This window comes from Brachypodium distachyon, chromosome 2, assembly GCF_000005505.3.
Source record: "Brachypodium distachyon strain Bd21 chromosome 2, Brachypodium_distachyon_v3.0, whole genome shotgun sequence".
Taxonomy (NCBI): Eukaryota; Viridiplantae; Streptophyta; class Magnoliopsida; order Poales; family Poaceae; genus Brachypodium; species Brachypodium distachyon.
The window spans coordinates 57240103-57265388 of record NC_016132.3 but is presented as its reverse complement, the minus strand read 5'-3'; the positions used below and the strand labels follow the sequence as shown (position 1 = coordinate 57265388).

General features: G+C 49.5%; 6 protein-coding genes across 6 annotated transcripts; 3 read left to right on the top strand and 3 right to left on the bottom strand.

The window, feature by feature from the left end:
• The first annotated feature begins 93 nt into the window (after positions 1-93).
• LOC100844552 (esterase PIR7B) lies at positions 94-1307 on the top strand. Its single transcript, XM_003564974.4, has 3 exons — positions 94-515; positions 619-762; positions 896-1307. Exons 1-3 carry the CDS (start codon positions 129-131, stop codon positions 1178-1180), a joined length of 816 nt encoding a protein of 271 aa, XP_003565022.2. The 5' UTR covers positions 94-128; the 3' UTR covers positions 1181-1307.
• Positions 1308-1365: 58 nt separating this feature from the next.
• Positions 1366-3462, bottom strand: LOC112270957. The gene is made up of 2 exons (XM_024459739.1): positions 3301-3462; positions 1366-3160 (listed from the first exon to the last, which is right to left on the bottom strand). Exon 2 carries the CDS (start codon positions 3151-3153, stop codon positions 1402-1404), a length of 1752 nt encoding a protein of 583 aa, XP_024315507.1. The 5' UTR covers positions 3154-3160; positions 3301-3462; the 3' UTR covers positions 1366-1401.
• A 2793-nt stretch (positions 3463-6255) lies between these two features.
• Positions 6256-6825, top strand: LOC100832640 (dirigent protein 4). Its single transcript, XM_003567393.3, has one exon. It carries the CDS (start codon positions 6256-6258, stop codon positions 6823-6825), a length of 570 nt encoding a protein of 189 aa, XP_003567441.1.
• A 4596-nt stretch (positions 6826-11421) lies between these two features.
• Positions 11422-12958, top strand: LOC100844252 (probable esterase PIR7A). Its single transcript, XM_003564973.4, has 3 exons — positions 11422-12133; positions 12242-12391; positions 12483-12958. The coding sequence occupies exons 1-3, from the start codon at positions 11732-11734 to the stop codon at positions 12768-12770; spliced, it is 840 nt and encodes a 279-aa protein (XP_003565021.1). The 5' UTR covers positions 11422-11731; the 3' UTR covers positions 12771-12958.
• On the bottom strand, positions 12896-15706 carry LOC100832328 (psbP domain-containing protein 7, chloroplastic). Its single transcript, XM_003567392.4, has 3 exons — positions 15048-15706; positions 13576-13798; positions 12896-13350 (listed from the first exon to the last, which is right to left on the bottom strand). The coding sequence occupies exons 1-3, from the start codon at positions 15379-15381 to the stop codon at positions 13032-13034; spliced, it is 876 nt and encodes a 291-aa protein (XP_003567440.2). The 5' UTR covers positions 15382-15706; the 3' UTR covers positions 12896-13031.
• An 849-nt stretch (positions 15707-16555) lies between these two features.
• Positions 16556-25252, bottom strand: LOC100832034 (homeobox protein LUMINIDEPENDENS). Its single transcript, XM_010234486.3, has 13 exons — positions 24884-25252; positions 24287-24314; positions 23914-24044; positions 23035-23549; positions 22860-22953; positions 22693-22786; positions 21973-22075; positions 21811-21862; positions 21699-21739; positions 21483-21562; positions 20387-20833; positions 18016-18608; positions 16556-17932 (listed from the first exon to the last, which is right to left on the bottom strand). Exons 1-13 carry the CDS (start codon positions 25061-25063, stop codon positions 16787-16789), a joined length of 3504 nt encoding a protein of 1167 aa, XP_010232788.1. The 5' UTR covers positions 25064-25252; the 3' UTR covers positions 16556-16786.
• Between the last annotated feature and the right edge of the window lie 34 nt (positions 25253-25286).

Genomic DNA, 25286 nt, shown 5'->3' with positions numbered 1-25286 from the left:
AGCACAAGCTGGCAATAAAGTATTCTCGATCGCTCTATAAAATACTTTCAGAATCCCCCAAAGAAGTACCAAACCATCAAAGAACCAGCAGCAACTTCAGACTTCCAGACCGAGAAAAGGCCGCCAAGATGTCGCAGGAAATGGGGAGCAGCACGGGCGAGAGGAGGAAGCATTTCGTGCTGGTGCACGGGCTGGGCCACGGCGCGTGGTGCTGGTACAAGGTGGTGCCGGTGCTCGAGGCGGCCGGGCACCGGGTCACGGCGCTCGACCTCGCCGCGTCCGGCGTCCACCCGGGGCGCGTCGAGGACGTGCACTCGTTCGAGGACTACTCGCGGCCGCTGCTCGACGCGGTGGCCGCGGCGGATGACAACAGGCTGGTGCTGGTCGGGCACAGCCACGGCGGGCTCAGCGTGGCGCTCGCCATGGAGAGGTTCCCCGGCAAGGTCGCGGCGGCCGTGTTCGCGGCCGCCGCCATGCCGTGCGTCGGCAAGCACATGGGCATCACCACCGAGGAGGTAATCAACGAATGTCAAACGGTCAAAGTGTACCGATTTTGTGTCAAAGCATGTATGCTGCTGACATATACTCATGCTGTTTTTTCCTTGTGTGAGCAATTAGTTCATGAGAAGAACGGCATCGCTTGAGGAACAACTCATGGACTGCGAGATGGTGCCCATCAGCAACAACCAGGGTGCCGGGGTTGCAATCTCGGTTGGCCCCGAGTTCTTAGCACGCAAGTATTACCAGCACAGTCCAGCAGAGGTATACTTACGTAACACCAATTACCATCATCTCAATCCCCCTTAATTAATCAAGCAATCTTAAGTTCTTAACCACTTGATAAGACAGCCATTGATCCATTATGTGATTTCAAATTCACAATTTTGTTTTGCAGGATTTGGCCCTGGCGAAGATGTTGGTGAGGCCAGGGAACCAGTTCTTGGACGACCGGGTGATGAAGGACGAGACGCTGCTCACCGCCGGCAACTACGGGTCGGTGAAGAAGGTGTTCGTGGTGGCCAAGGCCGACGGGTCAAGCACCGAGGAGATGCAGCGCTGGATGGTGGCGCTGAGCCCCGGCACCGAGGTCGAGGAGATCGCCGGAGCTGACCATGCCGTCATGAGCTCCAAGCCGAGGGAGTTCTGTGATGTTCTGCTCAAGATAGCCCATACATGCTGACTGAAAATTGTGTTTGTAATATGTATGCATAATACATAATGAGGCATGTCAGAATGAAATTGGATCACAAGACACATTCGTAATTATAATCTTGGAGGGGAACAAAGGCATTTGTTTTTTAAATAAATCGGATCATCCCAGCATCAATGTGAGAAGCTACTTGCAATAACATGATCAATGCCAGAAGCTAGCTAGATTGCAATTGCATACGCACGCCATAATCAACGAAACTCCTTGCAGGCTTTCTCGTTCACCACCCAGCCTTCCATCTCGCGCATCAGTTGAGTCTGAATCCACAGCGGCCCCTCCGCGAACCCGCAGTAGAGCTCCTCAAGCACCATGGCATTGCGGAGCAAGAACCTGGCCAGCGTCCTCTGTGCCCTTCCCCCCTGGTAATGCACCAGGGCGATCCTGCTCACCGTGCTCCGCAAGCACGCCGGGACCGGCTCGCTCGCCGCAGCCGCCGGCGCGTCCAGGACGTCGTACTCGCTGTACCGGAGAAGATGCGCGTCCAGGTGGCCCGCCTCGTCGTCGAAGCGGAAGTCGCTGCTGTCTCCGTCTTGCTCGAACGCGTAGCGGTCGTGACGCTTGTGTTCGAAGAAGAGCGTCAGCGTCTCGAGGCCCGGGGCTCGGCGGAGGACGCGGCTCGTCGCGGCGGCGAGGCCGGAGACGTGATCGTGTGGGACGCGGCCGTTGAGGTGGAGGCTGCGGAGGCTCGGGAGCTCCGGGAGCCGCGCGAAGGCGGAGCCCGCCATGTGGGTGGACAAGAAGTGGAGGCGCTCCGCCGTGGACGCGAACGGCTGCAGGATGTGCAACGCGAGGTCGCCAGGTTCTTCTTCCTCCTCGTGCTCGCCGCAGGTGGCGACCTTGCAGGAAATGACAGAGGGCGGCGGGCCGCCGGGGCCGAAGCGGAAGGCGAGGAACGAGGCGCTGCCGCCCGGGGGAACGACGGCGGCCCCGCGGTACTCCACGTGGCGGAGCTCCGGGGCGTCAATGGCGATGCTGGACAGCTGGTGGCAGCAGCGGACGGCGAGGCTGCGGAGGCGCGTGTTGCGGAGGAGGGAGAGCTCGCCTGCCATGTCGCAGTGCTCGAGCGTGAGGTCCGCCAGGCGCGGGCAAGCGGAGACGAGCCTCTGCACGCTCCCCTCCCCGGCGTCGTCCAGGACGTTGCTGAGATGGAGCGCCGAGAGCGACGGCAGGCTGATGGCGGCGGCTGCTGCCGGCGTGCAGCAGAGCTTGCAGAAGGCGAGGCGGAGCGACCGCAGCGCGGCGCAGGAGAAGAGCCCCCTCGGGACGACGTACCCGGTGTCAGAGCGTAGAGGACGAGACTTTCGAGACTCTGCTTCGTCAGTGCTGGAGGCCGCGTCGTCGTCGGCGGCGGCGCCGGACTCAGGCTCGGGAGGCTCCTTCTCGAAGACGGCGTGATCCTCCTCGACTTGGCTAATGGCGGCAGGGGCATTGGCAGCGGCCTCCTCCTCCTGGCGAGCGCGGTACCCGCAGGCACCGTAGCGGCGGAACCTGTAGTAGTCACAGGCGCGGCGGAGGCTGAGGTCGAGCTCGAGCTCGGCGCCGGCGTGCCTCAGGGCGTAGAAGACCCACTGGTCCACGGTGGCGCCGTCGTTCCACATGAACCGTTCCATGGCGAGGCGGAACGCGCGCAGCGGCGGCGCCGGCGCGGCGGCGGGGCGGCTGCGGGCGAAGAGCGCGGAGGCGACGGCGAGGTGGAACGTCCACGGCCGCTTGGGGCAGCCGCACGAGTCGTCGTCATCGCCGCCGTAGCCGAGCCCCGGCTGCTCGAAGGAGACGGTGTGGACGCTGGCGAAGATGTCGCGCCACCGCGACGAGAGCGCAGCGGCGCGCGCCGCCTCCTTGGATGAGCCGAGGAAGGCGAGGATGTGGCCCAGCGTGCCGTCGTCGAGCTTGCTCAGGCGGTCGGCCCGGCGTCCTGTTCCGGCGATCCCCGAGCGAACCATGGCGGATCTGCGAGATGCGAATTTGTGGCTAGCTAGAGACAGTAACCGACGTTGCCTGAATCAAAATCCTACACGTCCCGTATATATAATTCCCCTGATTTTGGGAACCGACAAGTACAAGAGATGCAGACCGATTGCCGTACTTACCGATTTCAAGCCTAAAAATCCCTAGCCCCGTAAGGTTCAGTCTTGCATATTTCCGTCGAGATCGAGATCGAAGATCGTGAATTCTTAATCCGCTGACGAAGACAATGGCCGCCGACCGCCTTTCCGACCTCCCCGACGATCTCCGCCGTCGCGTGCTCCACTTCGCCCCGGCCAAGGAGGCGGCGTCCACGGCCGCGCTGTCGCGGCGGTGGCGCTCGTCGCTGTGGCGCTCCTCGGGCGCCGTGAACCTCGAGACGCGCGTGGAGGACTATGACCCTTGTTCGCCCGAGGCGGACGCCCTCTGCTCCTCCCGGCGCGACGCCTTCGTCTCCGTGGCCGGGGCGGCCCTCGACGCCGCCGACGCCCCCGTCACGAGGCTCGCCCTGCGCCTGGAGATCGGCTGCAGCAGCCGCTACTTTATCCACAAGTTCCTGTACCGCGACGTCCAGGACGGCGACGGGTCGGAGGACGCCGTGGTCGCCGCCGTGATCTCCCACCCGGCGGCGCGCCGCGTCGAGGAGCTCCAGATCGCGGCCGAGCCCAAGTGCTCCCGGGACAGGGGAGGCGCCGACGACGAGATGACCCCTGGCTGGTGGCTAGCCATGTACCACCTCCACCCCGAGTCCCTGCCTTCGGAGAACCTCCGCGTGCTGGAGCTCACCAACTGCAGGGTCCTCTCGCCGGCCGCCGATGGCATCTTCTTCCCGCGCCTTTCGTCGCTGCGGCTGCGCCATTGCGCCGTGCACCTCGACGATCTCCAGATCTTCATCGACGCCCCGCCGGCGCTCGCCACCGTCCACCTCGACTCCGTCCTCGTCGACGTGGTACCAATGCCCAAAGAAAACGCGATACTCCTCCGATGCCCGGCGGCCACCGTGCTCGTGCTGGAGAGGTGCAGGTGGAAAAACGAGAAGGAGAGCTACAACGCCGTCACCATCGTGGCGGCGCTGGAGATCGACGCGCCCAGGCTGAGGTGCTTCAGGTACAAGGGGCATCTCCGGCCGCTCTGGCTGAGCGCGCGGCCGCCAGAGTTGACGCGGGCGGACCTGCATTTCTTCAGGGACAGATATCTCAAAAGCAATCCATGCTACCATCTTGCCACCTTCTGGCGAGTTCTCGACAGCTTCACCGGCGCCAAGGAGATGAAGCTCAGGGTGCACCACCTCGAGGACGCCGCCCTCCTCAGCGAGGCGTGGCGCGCCGAGGTGCTGCCAACCTTCGGCAACCTCGACCGCCTCGAGCTGCAAGGAATGCACAGGACGAAAGGCAAGACGGCGGCGGTGGCCATCGCCAACCTGCTCCGGTGCTGCCCCGTGCTCCGCGACCTCCGGATCAACCTCACAGCGGCGCACCACCCCAATGTTGGCCATCGGTACGATGCCCACGACTTGATTTCAAGGAGGTTCCAATCGGACCGTGACAGGTCCATGGATCTTCTCAACCGTTGCGGCAGTTCAGAGCCGACGATCGACGACGACGAGGTTTCTGATATCCCTGGCCTGAGCCGCCGCTCGTTCGAATGCTTACGGAGCTCCTTGAGGAGGGTGGGCTTGCAGTTCCGGATGGAGGAGTCCAATAACAACTGTTTCGGTGCCAAGCTGGCCAGGTTCTTCGCCGAGAATGCCATGGTTCTTGAAGAAATGCATATCGACAGCGGAAACGGGAAGTTGTGTGAGCACATGAATGGCAAGGTTGAAAGATGGATCGCTAGTTCATCCAAAAGGAGAAACTCAGGAGCGACGAGCTTTGTGGTATTACCTCTTAAGAGGTGACTTCACAGAGAATGAAGATGCGTCTGCGAATCCCTTTTCCGTTTACTTATGAGAGGATGATCACTAGTATTTGCCCAACCTTTGTGTTTGAGCTAGGTTCACCTTTGTAATAGCATTTGATTGATAATACAGGAGTTCGAACCGTTTATCTAGGTACTATTTGCATTTGGGTTGAAAAATATGAATCTGATCAAAAATTCCAATCTTTGTGGAATTTGGGTTGAAATATGTATCTTTAGCTAACTAAGTAAAAAGAGTTTATTCTTCTCAAGCCCATTTTATTACAAGCCTCTATAAACTTTTGTAGACCCGGATCTAGACTTTCTCTAGCCTCGCCTCACATTGTCATTGCCCTATACATCCTATTTCTTACAAGTGGAACCGGAGGGCCTTTCTTTTCACATGAAACTCAAAGCAAAAATGGATGGTAACAAAATAAAATAAATAGATGGCATGCCATTCTCATAATTTCAGCGCTCACGGCAAGGATGTAAAATTCTCTAGTAAGTATAGTTGACAACTTGACATGCATGATTATGAGATTCAACACTATAGATGTTAAAACTGCACTCTTACGTGGAGAGGAGGACATTTCTATAGATTAAGTAAGATTGCAATGACACGTGTTGCCGTGTCTGCCAGTTTCGACAAGATACAAACGACTCGATTATTTATAGGTACGGAGGATGGAAGTTAAATTTGATGAAATAAATTTGTTAGTGACGTAACCTACATTTTCACTAGGTTACAGATGCATCGCACCAAGATCGTAAAAAAATGTCATACAGGAGCCAGTTTCATACAATAGATATGGTATTGGGCATCGGGCTGCGCATATTCAGTAGGATTTTCTTACGAAATGGGCATGGGCATCGGGCTGCGCATATTTAATAGGTTACGGTTGCATCGTACCAAGATCGCAAAATGAGTATCTAATTATTGCTTCCACTTAATTCTTCCATCGAATACATTAATTATCAATTTTATCGATCATTCTATAGATGGGTCATAATAATTTCTTTCACAGATAGGAAGTATATATTTAATATATTCATTACATATTTCCATAGAATACCAAAAGATATACACCTCTCAAACTATAAGATGAACTCCAAACCTTCTCTCCATTCACCACATTCAGTTCACACCTGCATTTCCAGAAACCACAAGAACAAAAAAATAAATGAGAACTCCATCCTTGCTCCTCACCGTCCTGTGCGTTGCCACAATCTCCCTCCAATGCCTTGATGCCACTGACGACGACTACCTGTCTGGACCAAAGAAGGTCACGAACATCCTCTTCTACCTCCACAACACCCACAGCGGGAAGGACCCGTCCTCCGTCCTCGTCGCCCAAAACGCCAACGCCACGGCTCATGCCCAAGGCTTCTTGCCCTTCAGCTACGTCTACGTGTACAATGATCTCCTCACTGAGGGACCCTCGTCGAAGTCCAAGGTGGTCGGGAATGCGCAGGGCATGTATGCCTCGACGGCGAAAGACGGGAACACGATTCTGGAAACGATTGACCATGAGATCACAGACGGTCCCTTCAAGGGCAGCTCGTTCGTGTTGTTCTCGAGGAACCCGTTCATGCTCCCGCGCAGGGAGCTCCCCGTTATCGGAGGCCGCGGCGCGTTCCGAATGGCGCAAGGGTTCGCCTACCTACGGACGGTGTGTGTCAACTGTGTGAATTCTGGGAACCCGTCCAAGGGGGATATCATAGAGTATAATGTCACTCTGTTTCACTATTGAGTTGTAATGACAATGTTAGTAAAAATAATGGATGGCTGAAGAGTTGCATAGTGTGTGTTATTCTTTTTTGGGAGGAATTAATTTGTGCCTTGGGCGGTTTGTGCTCGTGCGTATCTAGCCATTCATTATTTTCCTGTTGATTCATGCTCGTCAGCTCACTGGTATGTGATGAAAGAGATGGCTCTGAGGTACGACCTAAGCATCAGTCAACATGCCATTATCAGGAAACTGAAGAAAAAACATTGAACACTAATGGTTTTGCCTTTTCAACCTCGTCAGAAAGGATGACAGTTTAAGAACTTCGAACTCGCTAAGTCATCCACCATCTTCATGGCCAGGCTGGCCAGAACAACTTTGAAATCTTACAATCCTAAGAAATTAAGAAAGAGATAGGAGGATATACAGTGTTCAAAAAGACAATATTATTGAAAACCTCAAAAGCGGTCCAATTGATAGGACCAATCAGTTAGAACAATAGAATGAGACGAAAATTTTAAATAGGCCATCTTTGATGCGGTGCAATAAAGTTAGGGGTGAAATTGGCTTATAAATTTCTAAATAGGATAGATGCTGACAGATTTACGAACAAGAGGATGAAAAAAAATGAAATTTGATTAAATTCTTATGCTCGACAGATTCACCGCACGCCTTTTAAGCGGTGACAAGAGGAGGAAATTTTTGTGTGGTAACCTTATGACAATTCTATGACCCTTGCAAAAATTGAGAATTTTCCGACTTATTTTTCATATTATTAACATTTTTGGAAAAATGGTGTAACAGAAAAGTCACATTAAATGGATAAAACACATGTAATTTTCAAATTATGTTTTTTCAAACTTAGTGCATTAGACTTAACTAAGTCCAATATGACTTTTTCATACTGCTTGCACACTAAGATTACATAGCTAACATTGATTTATCTATTTTTCACCGAAATGTGCAGTAATTAAAATAATATACGAAATATAGCAAAACATATCCAGAAATTCTGAAAATCGCTGAGAACTATGTAAATGTATCGTACAGACTACAAAAAAAAAATCTTGGACACGTTCGATTATAAAAAGTATACGAAATGCACATTTTGGTTAGAAATACAGAAAGTGTAACGATGCCCCCAAATTCTCTTCCTATAAAAACGTGAACATCCATTCTCTGTCGATATACCTGCTCTACCACATTGGTCTGCACCCCGTCCCCACTTCACGCGTGACCTGAGTTCGACTCTAACGCGAGCATGCCTAGGCTGGGGGCAATTTTTTTTTTATCTCCGGGCCTCGTCTCCTCCGGCCCACTACACGGTAATAGATAAAACACACGTAGCCTTCGTCTTAATTGGTACGTGTCCGGCGTCCTCAAGCCCACGAAATGGGGAATTTTCAAATTGCACCGGCGGGAAATTCCGGTGCCATTCCTGCCGTTTTTGCCTTCTTACACACCCCTCCTCCTCTTATCCACTCCTCCTCCTCCACTCATCCACTCCTCTTCCTCTTATCCACTCATCCTCCCCCTTCTTCCCCACTGAGCCCAAAATCCCCTGCCTCCACTGCCCGAAATCCCCCTCCTCCCCACTGCCTCCCCCTCGTCCGGGCGCAATGCCGGCCCGCTTCCCAACCTCGCCGGCCCGTGGGAGGTCGCCCGCTTGGCGCAATCGCGCCCAGGCTGCGCCGACGGCCTGGGGGAGGTCCCCCGCTTGGCGCAGTCGCGCCCAGGCTGCGCCGACGACCCGTGCAGCCTCGTCGTCGCCACCTCGGTCGTGTCGCGAGTTGGACTCCCCCCCTTGCTATCCAACCCGTGCGGCCACCAGTTCTCCCCCGCGCGGCCGCTACTCCAACTTGTCGCCGCCGTGAGCCCCTGCCTCTGTTCCCGCACGGAAGCTTCCGTGTGAGATAGTGCTCCTCGTCGACATTGGGGGCCGCCATTTCCGCATGTCAAGCATGGGGACCCCATGGAAGGATCGATTCTGTGCACTCGGAGCTGCTGTTGCGATGGGCTATGCTGGCTCCGCGGAGACACGCTCGCAAGCGGCGAAGATCGAGACAGTGGGCAATCGAGCTTTGGTTTTGCAGCAAGGGCAAGTTGCGGTTGGAGCTAGAGGAGGCGAGGAACTGGCCGAAGACAAGGCTTTGGTCTTCATCAGCAACATCGAGGGTCGCCAGTACCGTCTGTCATTGCTTGGCGGCCCCATTGATGCCTTCACTGAGCTCATGTCACCGATTGGGGCCGCACTGTTTGTCATGGCTGGCGCCTTCTTTTTGCTCGGTGGACGGGGCGTGATGGATACGGGCACGCGCCGAGCCCCGTGCTGTAGGCACAACTGAGTCCAGGTGATGGGCTCTGTCGACAGAGTTTTCGACGGAGCCAGAAGAAAGGGGCGCCCAGAAGTCAAGAAAGAGGTGGTGGTAGGGATAGATGCGACTAGTTTCCTTGTGCATGTTTTTGTTTAAAACAAGGAACTAAAGCTAGCGCATTCTCTTTTAATTTGTACTTAGGGAAATGACCGTAGTGAGATGGGCGCCCGTAGTGAAATCCTACGCTAAGCGCATTCTCTTTTGGTTAGTACTTAGGAAAATGACCGTACTCAGATGCTAGGCTAAGAGTTGCCAATGTGCAATTGCATATATGCTCCTTTTAACCGGTATGTAAGGGTGTAAGCATGACTACTAATGCAATATATGAACTACTTCATCTTTATGTCACAACTTTTACATAACATGATTTGTGCCAAAACATAACATTATTCCAACATCATAGCCACATGTCTCATTAAACATGGTGATGAAACCACATGGGCCAAATGTCTCACAGTCTCGAAACTAATAACATAAAACAACTACAACCACATAGGCACTTCATAATATAAACAACAACCACATGGTCGGCATACATGCTTCACAACATCTTATACATGACAGCTTCTAAGGTCACTGCAACGCTGAAGCTTGCGACTGCGAAACACTTCACTTCATCGAAGTTCTTCTTCTTCTCTGCTTCCAGCATAACTTCCAGCCCACATATCATCTTCTGCTTCTCTTCAATCTTGCCTTCTAGTTCCTCAATCAATTGATCTTGATAAGCCAACTCACACTCAAGCAAGATTCTGTCTTTGTTCTTCCTCTTCTCTTCCAGCAACTCAGCCTCAAGTTCAGCTAGCTTTGCCTCCAATCCATGGTTCTGCCCAGCGGCCTCGGCCACATCCAAATCACCTTCCAAATAGCGTAGATACGCAGGGTCTTCGAAAGCTCTGTCGTACTGCCCTCATCATAATCATCCTCCAACGAATCAGCCAACAACAAGGACAATATACATCTTCCGGGCAACCAACAAATTGGGAAAAAAGAACAAGAACTCTTACCCTATCTTGCTGGGTCGAAGTGCAGGATGCCGAATCCAGCAGCCAGGACATCATCGAAGCTCTGCCTTCATCAGTAAAACCACTGCGCCCCATCAACTGCAAGAAAGAATCGACCTCAAATCAATGTTAAATTGACGAAGAACCCTAGCTCCTAATTGTCAGATCGGGGCGAAATTGGGGCAAATTGATGGTGCCATCAACAAATCGAGCTCTAATCGATGAAATTGGGGAAGAACCGTACCTCGTGTCCGGACTCGGCCGGCGATTGGGGAAGAAACCTAGGTTCTTGCCTGGGAGCGGTGCCCGCGGCGTGGCGGCTGGGCCGGGTCTGGCGGTGAGGCGGGGGCGGAGCTTGCGACGGTGGTACACGGCGGGCAAGCTAGGGGCGGCGGCTATCCAGCGATTGGGGCAGTCCCTAGCTCCTGTCGGCAGCCGGTCCGGCTAGGCGGGGGCTGCCGACGAGGCGGGGGCAGGTGGGGCTGGCGGGGCGACCGGCTGGGCCGGGGTTGGCGGGACGGTTCTAGGGTGGCGACCGCCCGTCGCCGGGGATGGAGGCGGCGCTAGGGTGGAGGCCGGGCCGGGAGGGGGGGGAGGGGGTGCCCGATTTGGCTGGGCTAGGTTTCTATTTGGGGAGGCAAGTTCATTAAGGGTGACGATGGAACCCACTAACTAACCTTAATTACAGAACTAACCTAATAGCCACGTAACTCCTTAAACCAGGTGGTTTTTGCTTTTTTGCACTTACCCCGGCGATGCACTTCGGTCGTTTCCACCGGTCCGCGCGGTGCGTTTTGTCCGTTTCCGTCGCAATTCATTCCTTTCGTGTTTGACGGTTGAAATGAGGTGCGCTTTAGCGATTAGCCCGGCCACGCCCTGGAGCACGGTGAGGCGGATCAACCTTGTGCATTACCAGGGCGGCAGAGCGCAGAGGACGCTGGCCAGGTTCTTGCTCCGTAATGCCATGGTGCTTGAGAAGCTCTACTGCGGATTCGCCGAGGGGCCGCTGTGGGTTCAGACTCAACTGATGCGCGAGATGGAAGGCTGGGTGATGAACGAGAAAGCCTGCAAGGAGTTCCGTCGATCCGTGCTTGCCTGCATATGCAGCTGCAATCTGGCTTCTGTGTTCGTGGTGATTGAGTTGCAATCTAGCCGGTTTTGAAAGTGTACAACTTGTAATAAGTGATGTGAAATGTCGACTTTGATATTTAGGTCAGGTTTTTTTGGCTATGTTTGTCACGCCCGTCAGTTTTTCGACAAGAGAGAAAATTTTGGTTGAATGATAGTGATACTACATCTGTTTTTAGATCAATTGGCAATACCTCGGATTCGCCCTTTTCAATTCCGAGAAATCATTCGATCCTTCTTCTTTGTTCTTCCAACCCAACCACCGCTCGGGAAAACAAAACAGAGATAATCAACGCAGAAATGTCACTGTCTTGATCTCCCTGACAAGCAAACAAAGAGCAACACGCTCCTCCTCCCTCCGGCTCCCAATCCAGTCCAGGGCGATTCCTCACCGCCCGTGAATCCAGTGACCGATCCGGTCCGTCCATGGAGACCGCCGCCACCGGCGAGCAGCACCCGCATCCGCGGCGGCGGCGGCACCGGTTCCTGCTGGTGCACGGCGTCTGCCACGGCGCATGGTGCTGGTACAAGGTGGCCGCGGCGCTCGAATCCGCCGGCCACCGCGTGGACGCGCTCGACATGGCCGCGTGCGGCGCCCACCCGGCGCGCCCCGGCGAGGTGCGCTCCTTCGAGGACTACAGCCGGCCGCTCCTGGACGCGCTGGCGGCGCTGCCGCCCGGGGAGAAGGCGGTGCTCGTGGGCCACAGCTACGGCGGCCAGAGCCTCGCGCTCGCCATGCAGAGGTTCCCTAACAGGGTCGCCGTCGCCGTCTTCGTCTCCGCTGCCATGCCCGCCGCCGGGAAGCCTATGTCGTTCGTTCCCCAACAGGTCCGTGATTCCATTAGCCTGCCTGCCTTCTTCGATCCACAGTTCACGCACGCGCCCTGAGCTCAACTGCTGCTAGATCTTGTTTAATTTGGCTGAACTGTATATTAGTTTGCGAAAGAAAGAGGGCCTGGTTTCTTCAAGGACTGCGTGATCGAGACCACCGGCGACCCCCAGCGTCCTGATGAGTCCTTCTACAAGACATTTCTGCTAGGACCAGAGTACATGGCGCAGAAGCTGTATCAGCTCAGCCCCCCTGAGGTAACAACGGCCAGCCATCCATTCTTGCAATCGACTGCACCGTCTTCTTCCTCTTAGTCTCTGATGAACTGCGACGCCAACACCGGCACAGGACCTGACCCTGGCAAAGACGCTCGTGAGGCCGTCGAGGCAGTTCGTGGACGACGCCGTGATGGACGACGAGGAGTTCCTGATGGCCGAGGGGTACGGCGCGGTGAGCCGCGTGTACGTCGTCGCCGAGGACGACGCGTCGTGGTCGGCAGAGTTCCAGCGGCGGATGGCGTCGTGGAGCCCCGGCACGGAGGTGAGGGGCATCGAGGGAGCTGATCATATGCCCATGTTCTCCAAGCCGAAGGAGCTCTGTGATCTCCTTGTGGAGATTGCCGACAAGTATGCTTGAGGCAGAGCTGGATACTGCATTCAGCAAAATGGGTGTTCAGTTGTGCATTCTGAATCTTTCTTCAAAGGAACTGAGAGATGTTTGGGTCTGACTATATATATCATCAAATAGCAATATGTACTCTCTGCAAAAGAAAATTTCAGACATTTGTGTAAAAAGAAGACTATTATACAAGAACATTTACATTACATTTCTCCTCTTCTCAACTTGGGAAGTTACAGACTAGAGCAGCAAGGGCTCAAAAACTGCGTGTCTACAAGATCAAACATCAATCACTAGACTGAAGGAATCCGCCATCGCAAAGAACTCGTTCTGAACTGCTCTCCATGCCGATTCCGGTGCCTGCGCATTCAAGGTGTACAGTTTGCCATCCCTCACGCAGCACACCGCGACGTTATGCCGTCGAAAAGATGGGCTTTCGACTCGAAACTCTAGCTTGTAGTATTTCACATTGGTCACGGTATCTTCTCTCAAGGCAGCATCGATGAGAGTGGCGCTGATGTCCGGGTTTCGCTTTGTCCTTGCGATCCTTCTAAGCACCACCTCCCCGACATCTTTCGGACCTCCAAAGGCCTCAATTCTGTTTCACACAGTTGAATGCTTCTTAGAGGACACTATGATATAATGACACTGCAAGCTCATAATTTTTGGCCAAGCAACCTAAGATCAGCATTCAGCATGTACTGGACTCCTAAGGATCTCGGTGGAGTGGCTGATTGCTCTAAATGACACGACTTTATAATCACGGTTTATAAAACAACCTGAATACTTTAAGGCAAGCTATGGATGATTTAATTGTACTTACGAGAAGTCCTGTGGGACAGGTGAGACAATGACACTGACATTGAGCTCCCCGTTGGATCCTGGAGGGCCAAAAGCTGCCACAGGTCCACTGATGTTTGAAGGTCGAGATGGTGATCTCCCATTTGTCAATGGCGGAGGGTCTAGTGATCTCTGAAGTTCTGCTTTCTTCACTTGATTGTATAGTATTGTCTGATCTCCAACCCAGTTTGCTGGATAGATAAATTCTGCAGAGTTCAGATACTTAGAAGTTAGTACCTTGCATACGTTGCTTATACAGAAGATATTTGACAAGGTTCTTCGTATTGGCGCATTCAAAGAAGAGTGGTATACATTCAAACTTGTGATATCTTGTTAACATGCTCCCAATTGGGAAAACATCCGACAGAACAAACCCCAAACATGTGGAATCTTATCAAGAATCAGCTAGCAGATACCATCGATGATCAACCATGATGACATGGAGCACTTGTGGCATTCAGTTCCTGGTCCTAAATGTTGCACCAGATAGATCATAATCCATCCATACAATCCCATTGGAGGCATAATGGCAGATGGGTATAGTAGATTGTAGCAGCAAGGACCACTTTCTTTGTAGCCACTCATGTTTGTGGCACAAAGGACAAAGTTCAATTTACAGAGAAATGTATAAACAGAAGGTACCTTTTTCCGATTAGTACAACGACAAAAGCTCTATTCACATAACAGAAAACAAAGAAAAATTGCTTTGGCTGTGAAAGGAAGGTTCCAGGGAATATACTGTCAGAAAACTGAAAACATCCCGGAACCAACAAGAGACTGAAAGACTAATCTACCTTTGCTCTGAATAGTCAGCATATAGTAAGTAAAAAAAAACGTAATTTGGGAGCCTCTCTCAAGGTAATTTACCCTTTTCTATTTCTTTTTATGTGGGTGGGGCGTGAACACAACAACCACTCCACATCACTAATTCTGTACTTTTTGGTGGGGGCACAAAGTTGCAACTCGACAGCAACATGCACTCGCAGGGATGCCTTGAATTTAATTTAATTTTCCACGGCTGATGGCAAGCATCATCTCGACCGAAAACCAGAATACCAATAAAATTAGCTTTCCGCAAACCAAATCCCTTCTTCCTCTCTTTCGTGGCTTTCAGCAAGCATTCTAAACGTGCATTTGTGTTACTCTCAGTATGAATAGGTTGAGCTTTATGACCTGGTCAGTATGAATCATCGTTGGTTGTTGCAGTGCCAGTAAATCCCGTTGACTCAAACAGTATCATATAGCTCATTTTGCATAATTAAGATAACTAGTAGAGTGTATAACCTCCGAATTATCAAAACGGCGTGATAGATCAAGAGGAACAGCTTGTTCCTTTGAGGAAAAGAGAATGGACAGCCCAACGAGTTCGTATTTAGGAGTAGTATCTTCTAATTTTCTAGAACTGAACTATGACGCCAAGTGCACTAGAGCAGAGCAATGGGTTGGGTGGTTTACCGAATCCGTTGTCGGAGTCGAGGCATCGGGTGAAGCCGCCGACGGGGTAGAGCACGTCGAGGCGGAGCGAACGGCCGAGCTCGGGCGAGAGTCCGAGGAGGAAGCTGGTGACGCCGCCGAAGTTGGCCCCCACGGCTGCCGCCGCCGCCGTGGTGGCCCCCACGACCAGCCTGCGGCGGAACACCGACGCCAGCGCCGCGAACTCCTGCGCCGGGGAGGAGCCGGAGGAGGAGCACCGCACGGACACGCCGCGCCGCCGCCTGCAGCTGCTGCTGCCGCGCTCGGCCGGCGCCGCCGGGTGCCGCCTCGCCCGGGCGGCGGCCGTGGTTTCCATATCCCGGCCGGACGAAGGACGAACGGGGTGGGAATGGATGGCCTGCTGGCTGGGGTTCTTCTTCTGCTCCGTCAGTTGGTGTGGGGTGGGTGGGTGGCTCGGCTTTTGGTTGTTGTTTTTTTTGTCGCAGCGCGGTGGCCGGAGCCCGGAGGAGCCACGAGACCGGGAGAAAGGGGAGGGCGGAGGAATTTGACTTGCGGCTGGAATCTTTCCGGCGAGACCGACCTGGGATAGGGGAACGGGGGAATGTGTACGTGTCCTGCTCCGGCTCCGGATGGCTGGCTGGCTGGCTGGCCTATGGAGTCTGGTGGAAACGCGCACACCGAACCAAACGACCTTTTTAAAAGCACAGGCGTTTGTTTGGCGCAACCTTATGGTTGGTGCTGCTTTGTACTCCGTATATTTTACGGCCATGGTTTCTAACTCATCTCAATACTGCGTGATCCGTACGGTAAAAGACACGAGGCGGGATACTCCACAGTAGGCTTTGTCGATTCGGAAGGATCAAAACACATAAAGTGAAAAAACGTAGGTGGGCTTCTTTAATTCGCGTGATTGTGAAAGTAAAAAAATGTGATTATAATGTTACGTCCATTGGCGCCTCATTGATTTGTCGGAAGTGTGAGGAAAATGAATAAGGAAAAAGCGAATGAACATTAACAAGCAGTTTGGGGTTCTCATTGATTTGTACAAAGAGTGGGGAAAAAAATGAACAAGCAATTTTCATTTTGTGACACTGTTTATCCATTTAACTGAAAAGAATGAAGGAAACATGATTTTTTTTCCATAGCATGACTTTTTTCCTATGTAACTTTATAAGCATGTCAGATATCTACATGTTTATTTCTTTATTTTATATACATACTGCTTCCTCCGTCCCTAAATTTTTGCCTTGGTTATAGTTCAAATTTTATAAAGTTGTTTCAGATATGGCAACTGGCAGGCAGGTAAAGGAACGTCAAAATGGCAGACGTGCTGCCTGTTCCCCACTTGACAGCCCACCGGCCACCGGCTTGACGAGAGACGCCACGAGGCAAAAAACGTGTTTAGTTCTCTGTAAAACAATACCAACAGATGCAGCCAATCCATCGCCGTCAACACGGTGCCGAGCCAAAGGCTCGCGAAGATCGTTGCCTACAGAGAAGAATAGCGAGCCACAAATAAACAGAGCGACGAGATGAAATTTGGCTATCATTGGATTCAGACCTATCCTCTACAATGGTTTTCCTGTTTCACTTTTCTTTTTGTTTCCTCCCCGCCGCCCTACTGCTACATTACATGATGTATACAGTTTTCTCGATGGCCTCTGTGTCAATTCGCAAAGGCCGGAGCAATGAATCAAACATCACAATCAGAGAGCTCTCCAAGAACTATATATATGTAGCTAATAATGTACAGCTCACTCTCATCGTCTCCTCTGACGCTGATCATACGAGCTTCGACTATCGTTCGGATTGTAATAATCTTGATTCCCGAGACTCCATTGCCTTGATGTATCAGGGACCTGCACCTGATTAGCCGTGTTCCATGATGGCCTCGAAGGCTCAGCACGGGCGTAGGTCTGCAGGGCGGAGCTCCATTGCCTTGAAATGTCAGATTGATTGTAGTCCTGTTGCCCGGAGCTCCACTGGCTTGAAGGGTCGGCTGGAACATAGCTCTGCTGCCCGGAGCTCCACTGCCTCGAAGGCTCCGCAGGAGGGTAGCTCTGTTGAATGGAGCTCCACTGACTTGAAGGTTCTGCCGCAGCATAGCTTTGTTGCCCAGATCTCCAGTCCCTTGATGGCTCAGGATTGTAGTTCTGTCGCCCATAATTCCCCACGTCCAAGGGCTCTGGGACATAAGCTTGTGCGCCACCAAAGACTCTGGCAGCACCAGGCTCAGGGGATAGTGAATGTCGCTGGTGGGTGCCACGCCCCGACACTTGGTACTCCGCTGTTCGAGTGTAACCCTTTCTGTCCAGTCCCTGGGAAGAGACTGACATAGAAGCATACGAATTGTATGGGCTCTGTGTGCTTTGGTTGCTGTAAGCACTCTGGTTAAGATAGGGCATCGAGGCATCATTGAATGAATTAGTTGTGCGGGATGCCCATGGTTCAGGTGTTGTATTTCGTCCAGTGCTAGCAAGATTAGCGGCACTAGATTGCCAGGCTGGTGCCAAAGCAGGGTTTGAGATGTTCTGGAATTCATGTGCTGGTTTATTTACTGCTGGATGCTGCTGGATGCCCCCCGCAGCAGCGTCAGACGCCAAAGCATATGACTGGGTATGCCGATGTACCGCAGCCCCGTTCAGAAGGTCATTCACGGGTGCAACATGTTGATTTAGTGTATTTACCGAAACAGCCAACTGAGGTGATGATGGGATGTTTGTTTGGATGTGCGCCGGCAAAGCAGAAATCGAAGTATAAGGTTGTGAAGGCAACGGACTAACAACATTTGAGAAGCTTTGGTGCATTGTGCTTGCAACAAGAGATGTATTCCCTCTACTCGGTAAATGCGCCTGCTGCAAGTTTGGAGCCCTCACTTGCGTTGGGAATTCAGATCTCCAGCTTGCCTGCCAAAGGAAACATCAATGTGAACAAAAGATGATAACATTAACAATATTGAAACCAGAAAAACAAGAGCCAGCAGACGAACACTAGCTGGAAAATCTTCTGGCGGAGTCGGCGATGGAAGTGAAGTAGGGATAGTTTCCGGGCCAGGTTCAGACGCTTTTGGAACCCCAGTACCGTTGGACAGACTATTTACCAGCTCTGGAAGTCCAAGGCCAGTCTTCTTCAGCATGTCCAGAAGCGCAACAGTCTGTTCGGTTGGCAGGTTCCCCACCTGATTGGATGAAAGAGCGAACACGAGCTGTGGATTCTTGAGCAGCACTGCGAGCAGCTCAAGATCTGGCTCAGAAGCTGCACCATTTGCACCAGCAGCAACTGTTGAAGATGAGGTTGATCCAACATGGTTGTTCTCATCAGGAAAGCAAATGCTAGGAGGGGCTGTTCCTACGTCATCCACCTCCATAGTGTCAGCATCTGATGGCTGGTCAGTTGGAATTTCCGGGGTCAGGCTGTCATCAAAGTCCATTTCTAAATCCCATGGGTCCTTGGGATTCAACGGGATATCATTTAGACTTGCATAAAAAGTTTCCTTCTCCCGTCGATTTCTCTGTGTTTGAACATCAAGCTCCTTGCTGTTTTCCCCAGCACTTAAAGTCCATGAGGGGTCTATCCATACCTCTGCAAACAGAGGGTAATGAACTTCAAAGAGTGAACATATAAATCAAATATTACAGAGGTAAAGTTCCAGGAAATCTATTAATAAAGTTAAAGCATTATAAAAGCTACGAGTTTATAATCTCTGTAAACAGGTAACAGACAATGTGATAATTTGGTAAAGTTTCTTAAAAGCTGAGTCACACAACTCCACCTGTAGCTTCTTCAAGCTAAGATTTGGAAAACAGGATACTCCCGCTTCCTTTTTTGTTACAACAAATCATAGATTCTGAATTTCATTAATTGTTGTTGAAACAGCATTCGCTTACAACACAACGCTTGGCAGTTCTCTGAGGAATCTCTACCCAGTCCGCCACAACATATGATATGTCAACTTTATTTTGTACAAGATTGTTTACGAGAATAAACAACGAAAAGAGATCTCATGCAACCCAGTTACATCAGATGTCCGGTAATAGGTACCTTAGTTGCAAAAAAAGTATAAAAGTTCATAGGGCCAAAGAGAAGTGGCGGCTTCAACGAGTAACGATGTAGCTTAAATAAGACCAAATTAACACCCACATCACAGTTCCCATATGCGCAGGAGTTACAGAATAAACAAACATGACAACTCATAAGAAAAGAAAATGTTTCCTGATGGTACATGGAACTATGGCATGGGGTAAATTGCTCGGCATTTTATATAGGCAAGGACCCCCAGCCCCAGAACATTTCCTGTTCGTCTGCAAACTTGAAGAAAAGAACTACAATTTACAACAGTCTGGAACTAGCGGATCATACTGGTCAGTTTTATGAGCTGGTTGCCTCGGTAGTGCACGATTTATGTGTAAAAGCATTTCAAGGGAGTGTTCATAAGTCAGAATTGCCAGGCACTGGCATAGCATATGACTGGCCAATTCACAACCACTCAATGTGCTTTGGGAGCAATGCTGGTTTAGTCATCTTGTTTGAATTTGAATCAGCACAAATCCAGACGCAACATGCAGGGTGCAGATTTCCAAGGCACATGCTATGCCAGGCGCAAAATCCACTTTCCTCCCTGTGGCTGTTTGTGTTCTTCCAGAAACTGCTTAAACATTGGTCCATGAGTTAACCGTTAAGAATTTACTCAGCAGACTTTCTACAAATATCAAGCCACCGTAGCAATGAACCGAGTCTGATAGCATGGCAACACAGGTGTTCATGCCATTATGCAATACACAGTACATAACCAACGATTGATTTCTCATGTCATTCCATAAAATTGCACTGCAATCCAGTGACCTTGCAAACGTTTCGTAGCACAAGTAGTGTCAGTTAACTACACGCAGAACACTGAACCAAATAATGAGAGCTACTTACAGCCAACTGGTCAGTTAAAAAAACTTCATTTGATTACCTGTCTTAGGCTCAAATGCACATCAAATTCATGATGTTGATGTAGATGAGTTATTCATAGTGTTAGAAATGTACATATAACTAGAGTCCATGAGATCAAGCAAAAGAAAAATCTCACGCCAAGGTTATATAAAATGGAAGTTATGTTGATGTGAAGTTTTCCAAGTGAAGCAGATTCATCGCATATAACGACTTTGGAGAATCAAACATGATCTAAATTAAGGTCTACATAATTTACAAAAGCCTGTGTGTTACAAATATAAGACAATGTGCCTCAAGTTCTTAAGCTGCAAAGCATTCCATTAACTATACGACTTCACTGGTTCTCGTTGTCCAAACAAACTCAGCAATACTCAACATTCTAAAAATTTGGGGAAGTGAAGGAGCACAAAGCAAAGATATACCTGGTGGTATCTGCCAAAGAACTCTCTTGGAATCCAATTTCTCTCTAGAGTTCTCTCTGGAAGTTATGTTTGGCTTTGGACTGACAGGGATTTCTGGCTTATCAGGCAAAGGCACTGTATTGTGTTTAGAAGTAGATGGGCTTGGGTCAACAGGTTGTTTTGTGGTAGACACAGGGGGACTTCTGGGCATAGGCAGCACATCCGAGTTGACTAAGCCAGATGGTTTTTTAATTTCTGCCATCTCTGTTTTATCAGTCCCTTTACCCGTGTCACGCTTGCCATACTTTTCCTGCATAAACATCGCACGCATCTTTGCTTTTTGGATATCATCTGCAGATAATGGTCTGCTACTATTTGTAGATATGCTCCTGACAGAGTGAACGTTATTCCCAGTAGCTTTCTGATTTGGGTGCTCTACAAGTAGGACTTTTCTTCTTTCTTTGGACTCTGTAAAATTAGCTAAGGAAATCCACACAAGCAGTTTGAGCAATGTCAAGATAAGTGAAGTAACAAAGTGAAACATACAGTTGGAAGGCCGTACACATGGCTCCTCAATAGTAATGAGTAATGACTAATTTGAACATGAACATAACAGGCACAACCTTTTACTATTAATGGAACATGCAATTAACGTGTTAAAACAACAACATTAGCTTTATGAGACCAATATAGCCTGAACCACGCACTCTAATAGAAGTGACGAGAAATCCATTGGTAAAACCAATTTCAACCAGACGTAGGACACTTGAGGACGAAATAAAAACTTTCTACTCCCTCCGACCGGTATTACTTGTCTCAAATTTGCCCAGATACGGATGTATCTATGTGCAAAAAGTGTCTACATACATGTAATATTTCGACAAGTAATTCTGACCAGAGGGAGTATTTCCTAAAGGGTTCTTAACATGTGCACACACAAGATGAAGCTACAAAGAAAAGTTACCAGATCTTAGTACATTTTAGTATAAGTAGTCGTTATTAGCTATAAGAAAATAACCCTTTAACAGCCTATTATACACGCGTGCAGGTAATAATATGTTCACGAAAAAGAGAAATAAATTAGGTAGTAGTGAACTTAACATAGAGAAAAGGATACTTGTCTGCACAGAACTTTTTTTATATGGCTCGTCGGCAGAAGCAGTGAGCAGCAGCGGAGTTTTCCTGGGCTCAGGCTTTCTGCACAGGTGACACACAGACCGAATCAGACAATACAATACCAGCCAGAGCCCAGAGGCTACGTAAGTCGTATATCACTTTGGCACAACCGTAATTTAAACTTATTCAAGGCAGAAACAATAAAAAAAGAAGGCACCTGCTCTCACTTGCACCTTCGGTCAAGGCAAGGATCTCGTCCTGAAAGACCACAACAATTAAATTGCAGAACATGTGAATATCCTAACATATATTGTTACTTAGATACTTACAGTAATATCAACTTCAGATCTCCAGGACTCATCACGGAGAATTTCACTTATCCTGCGGATGAAGATAAATTAACCACAATATAAACCTCCCAAAAAAAGATAATTTCAAGCAATGCAAAATAGCAGCAATAGACTGCAAGTGTTCAAGTGAGGAAAATTCACCTTTGTTTACAGATCAAATCCTTTTGAGGTTTCTTTGACGCCTGACTTCGTACAAGCACTTTGCTTAATCTGGAGAGAAGATTCCTGGCCCTGCTGGATATGTCTGATCTTGAAAAATCAGATAAGTACTGGTAAGGAGCCCAAGAAATTAGCAGATCTATATGTGTTCATACAAGTTTGCTGTGGAATAGGAAATACAAGCAAATGTACAACAATTATGATTGGATATAAATCAGAAATGCATATAAAAAATATTGTACTGGAGAAGTGAAAATGAAAAATACTCCCTCTTTTTCAGTTTCTTAGGCCCATCTAAGAAAAATCAAAACAAAACCAGTTTGTAAGCCCTTTTTCTTTGGGAATACAAAAAGATTAATCACATCTACATTAGTTTCTGGCTAATTTTGGTCCTCAATGTGGAACCAACCAATGCATGAAGGAGGGGGGTGGCCAACATGCTGCATTAACACATGGTCTAGCACCTTAAGTCTTTAACAGTGACGTCCTTGGTTATTGTGATTTTTGAGAGGTGCCTAACAAGCTGAAAAGGAGGGAGTAAACTATTTGAAACCATAACTAGGCGTTTGGAACATTATTGAACCTTTAATACTTTGTGATATGCGCAAAAAAAAATACTTCGTAATTAATCTTCGTTCTCATGCTAAAGATCATGTGATATCATGCACAAATTTTTATAGCCTAATGATGGTTCCTACGCACCTTGTGTCCTATAAAACCGCAATCTGTTCATAGTTTGCAATAGTGCTGACATGTGGGCTGGCAAAGCCTTATGTAGTGGGAGGTGAAGAAGCACCTACAGCAATGAGATGTTAGTTCAAAATACATGCCACACATATGTCCATGCTCAGCTGACAAAAATTAAGAACCTTGAAAATGATGAGAATAACAGTCGTTTGCTCCTCCATAGCTGCTTGGTTCAGCCATGTTGACACAATAGGCAGACCACCCATTGTTAAGAACCTGCACAGTTGATGAGAAAGTGAAGCTCGGATCAATATAATCATTTCAAGCTCTGTACGTGCTATAAGGTCTGGATCTTACCAACCAAGAATTGTTACATTATTTATTTGAAGAATCCATTCCATCAGTTTGACCTGTCCAGAGAATGTCTCTTCCTTCCGCATTCGAGCAAAGATACTTTCCAAAAACTTTTTATCTTCTGACTCAACACCAGCTGCAACTTCCTCTTGTTTAGTTTCCTTCTGAGCTAAATCTGGATTAATCTTAGCATCAGTTGGTTGCATTGTTCCTGAATGAGTGGTAGCGGTTGCATAGCTCTGCTGGACCTCGGCTTGTTGTAAAGAGTTCTGTGGGACCTCCACAAGTTGTGAAGAGCTTTGTGACATCACTAATGGTTCTAAAGTTCTCAATGGTTCAACAAGTTGAGCGTGTGCCTCAATGTCAACAGGTGTCTGCTCAGTGCTCATGGAGCATACACCGTTGGGTGCCTCCAATGCCTCCAATGCCTCCAATGCCTCTATTTTGAGTGCTTTTTCTCGTGACAAACGAACAACTTTTCTTACTCGTGTACGCTGACTTGCAAAAAACTCCCTTACCTAAGAATCGTTTCGGTAAAGCTTGTCAAAAACAACTCACAGAAAAAGAAATTCGAATCGTAACATAAGTTTCATGTTTCACATGGGAAACAAATGCATTGTGACCAATCAATTAACAATAAAGACAAGTTAGAAGCAAATAGAATATTAGTCCACCTCCACCGGCTAGAATAAAAAAGCAGGGAACGAATCATGCTTCTGTTGAAACTTGAAACCAGTACAATGGCTGCTGTTCAGTTGTACAGTATGGTTTTGAAGGAATATATCAATCAAAAACGAATCATACGACAAGCACATACAGCACATAAACAGGCATAGTACATCAAGGTACACAACAATAACAAATGCAAGATGAAGAGCAGACCTGTGTAACAGTAACTCCACAAAGCGCACTAATTTCCCGAGTTTCTCTTTTGCCAATGTTATCTTTCAGAGCAAAAATTGATTGCATGATCTTGACTGCTTTTGGATTTAACAGGTCCCTTGGCTTTTTACCTACAAAATTTGGGCTGCTATAAAAAATCTGACTAATAATAGGAAGGTTAGAAAATGGACAATATCATGCATCAGCACTCTTCATCTAACTTTGATAAAAAATGAGATGACTGAAACAAGCCTCCTCACAAGCTTAAATCCAATACAACTACCAGTATATCACAGTTATTCTAGGTCACGATGCTTGTTTCAATTTATTGTATTTTGTGGCAACAAAATGAACTATGACTCTGTGAACTCACCTATCTTGATCGATAATGCACCAGCAGCCTGCAAGAATCAACCAAATGCAAGATTAGTCATAGATGGAACAATTTTCCAATGGTAACGAGGATCATTGCAGCACAGATTAAACTTCCAAACCAAGGAAGCGACACGGTAAGATGGCGAACAAGAAAAATTGACAATATTGTACAAGTATATAGCCAGCAATCTTCGAAGAGCTTCAGCATCCATTTGAAGTTTACCCTTTAAGATACCATAACTCACAAAAAGAAAGTAAATTCGCGATATCATCCACAGATGATGAGGTCTTTCGATGTTAACCTAAGCCTATCGTTAACATCAGCATAGCTACAAAATCAGTATATGTAACTTTTCGTCCATACTTCCTGAACATATGTAGCTTGCGATTTCTCAGTGTGTCACTCAAAGGTATCTTATCAGGATGGCACTACCGAAACCTAAACTCTGATGCAACCAAATCAGGTAGATTCCCCGGTAACACCCCCAACACTAGTTCCGCGCAAGATCGCCCTACTACAGGATAGAACAAGAAAAGGCGCATAGATCAGAAGAAATGCAGTAGAAGGGGAGATTAGAGGACGGGGGCTCTTGACCATCTCCTGGGCGAGCGGGTTGACGCCAGTGAGGCGGCACTGGGCGACGACGAGGCGCTGGAGCTGGCCCACCTGCGCGTGCAGCTGCTCCTGCTGCGCCGCCACCATCGCCGGGATCGAGCCGCCGCCGACCGCCTCGACGAGGGCTCCGGCCGCGGGCTTGAAGGGGACGAGCTCCATGGCCCCCGCGGGCGGCTGGGCATCAGGCTGCCGACCGCCTTCGCCCTTCGTGGCTGGCGGGGAGTCGGCGGCGCCGGCGGGGTTAGGGTTTGGGCGGCGTGCGACTTGCGAGGAGGAGGTGGAAGCGAACAGGGGACGCGGCCGGGCGAGATGGGACAGATGAGGTGGGAGAGTTTTTTTTTTCTTTGTTTTTTCGTTTGCCTCGGACTGCACCGTGGGGCCT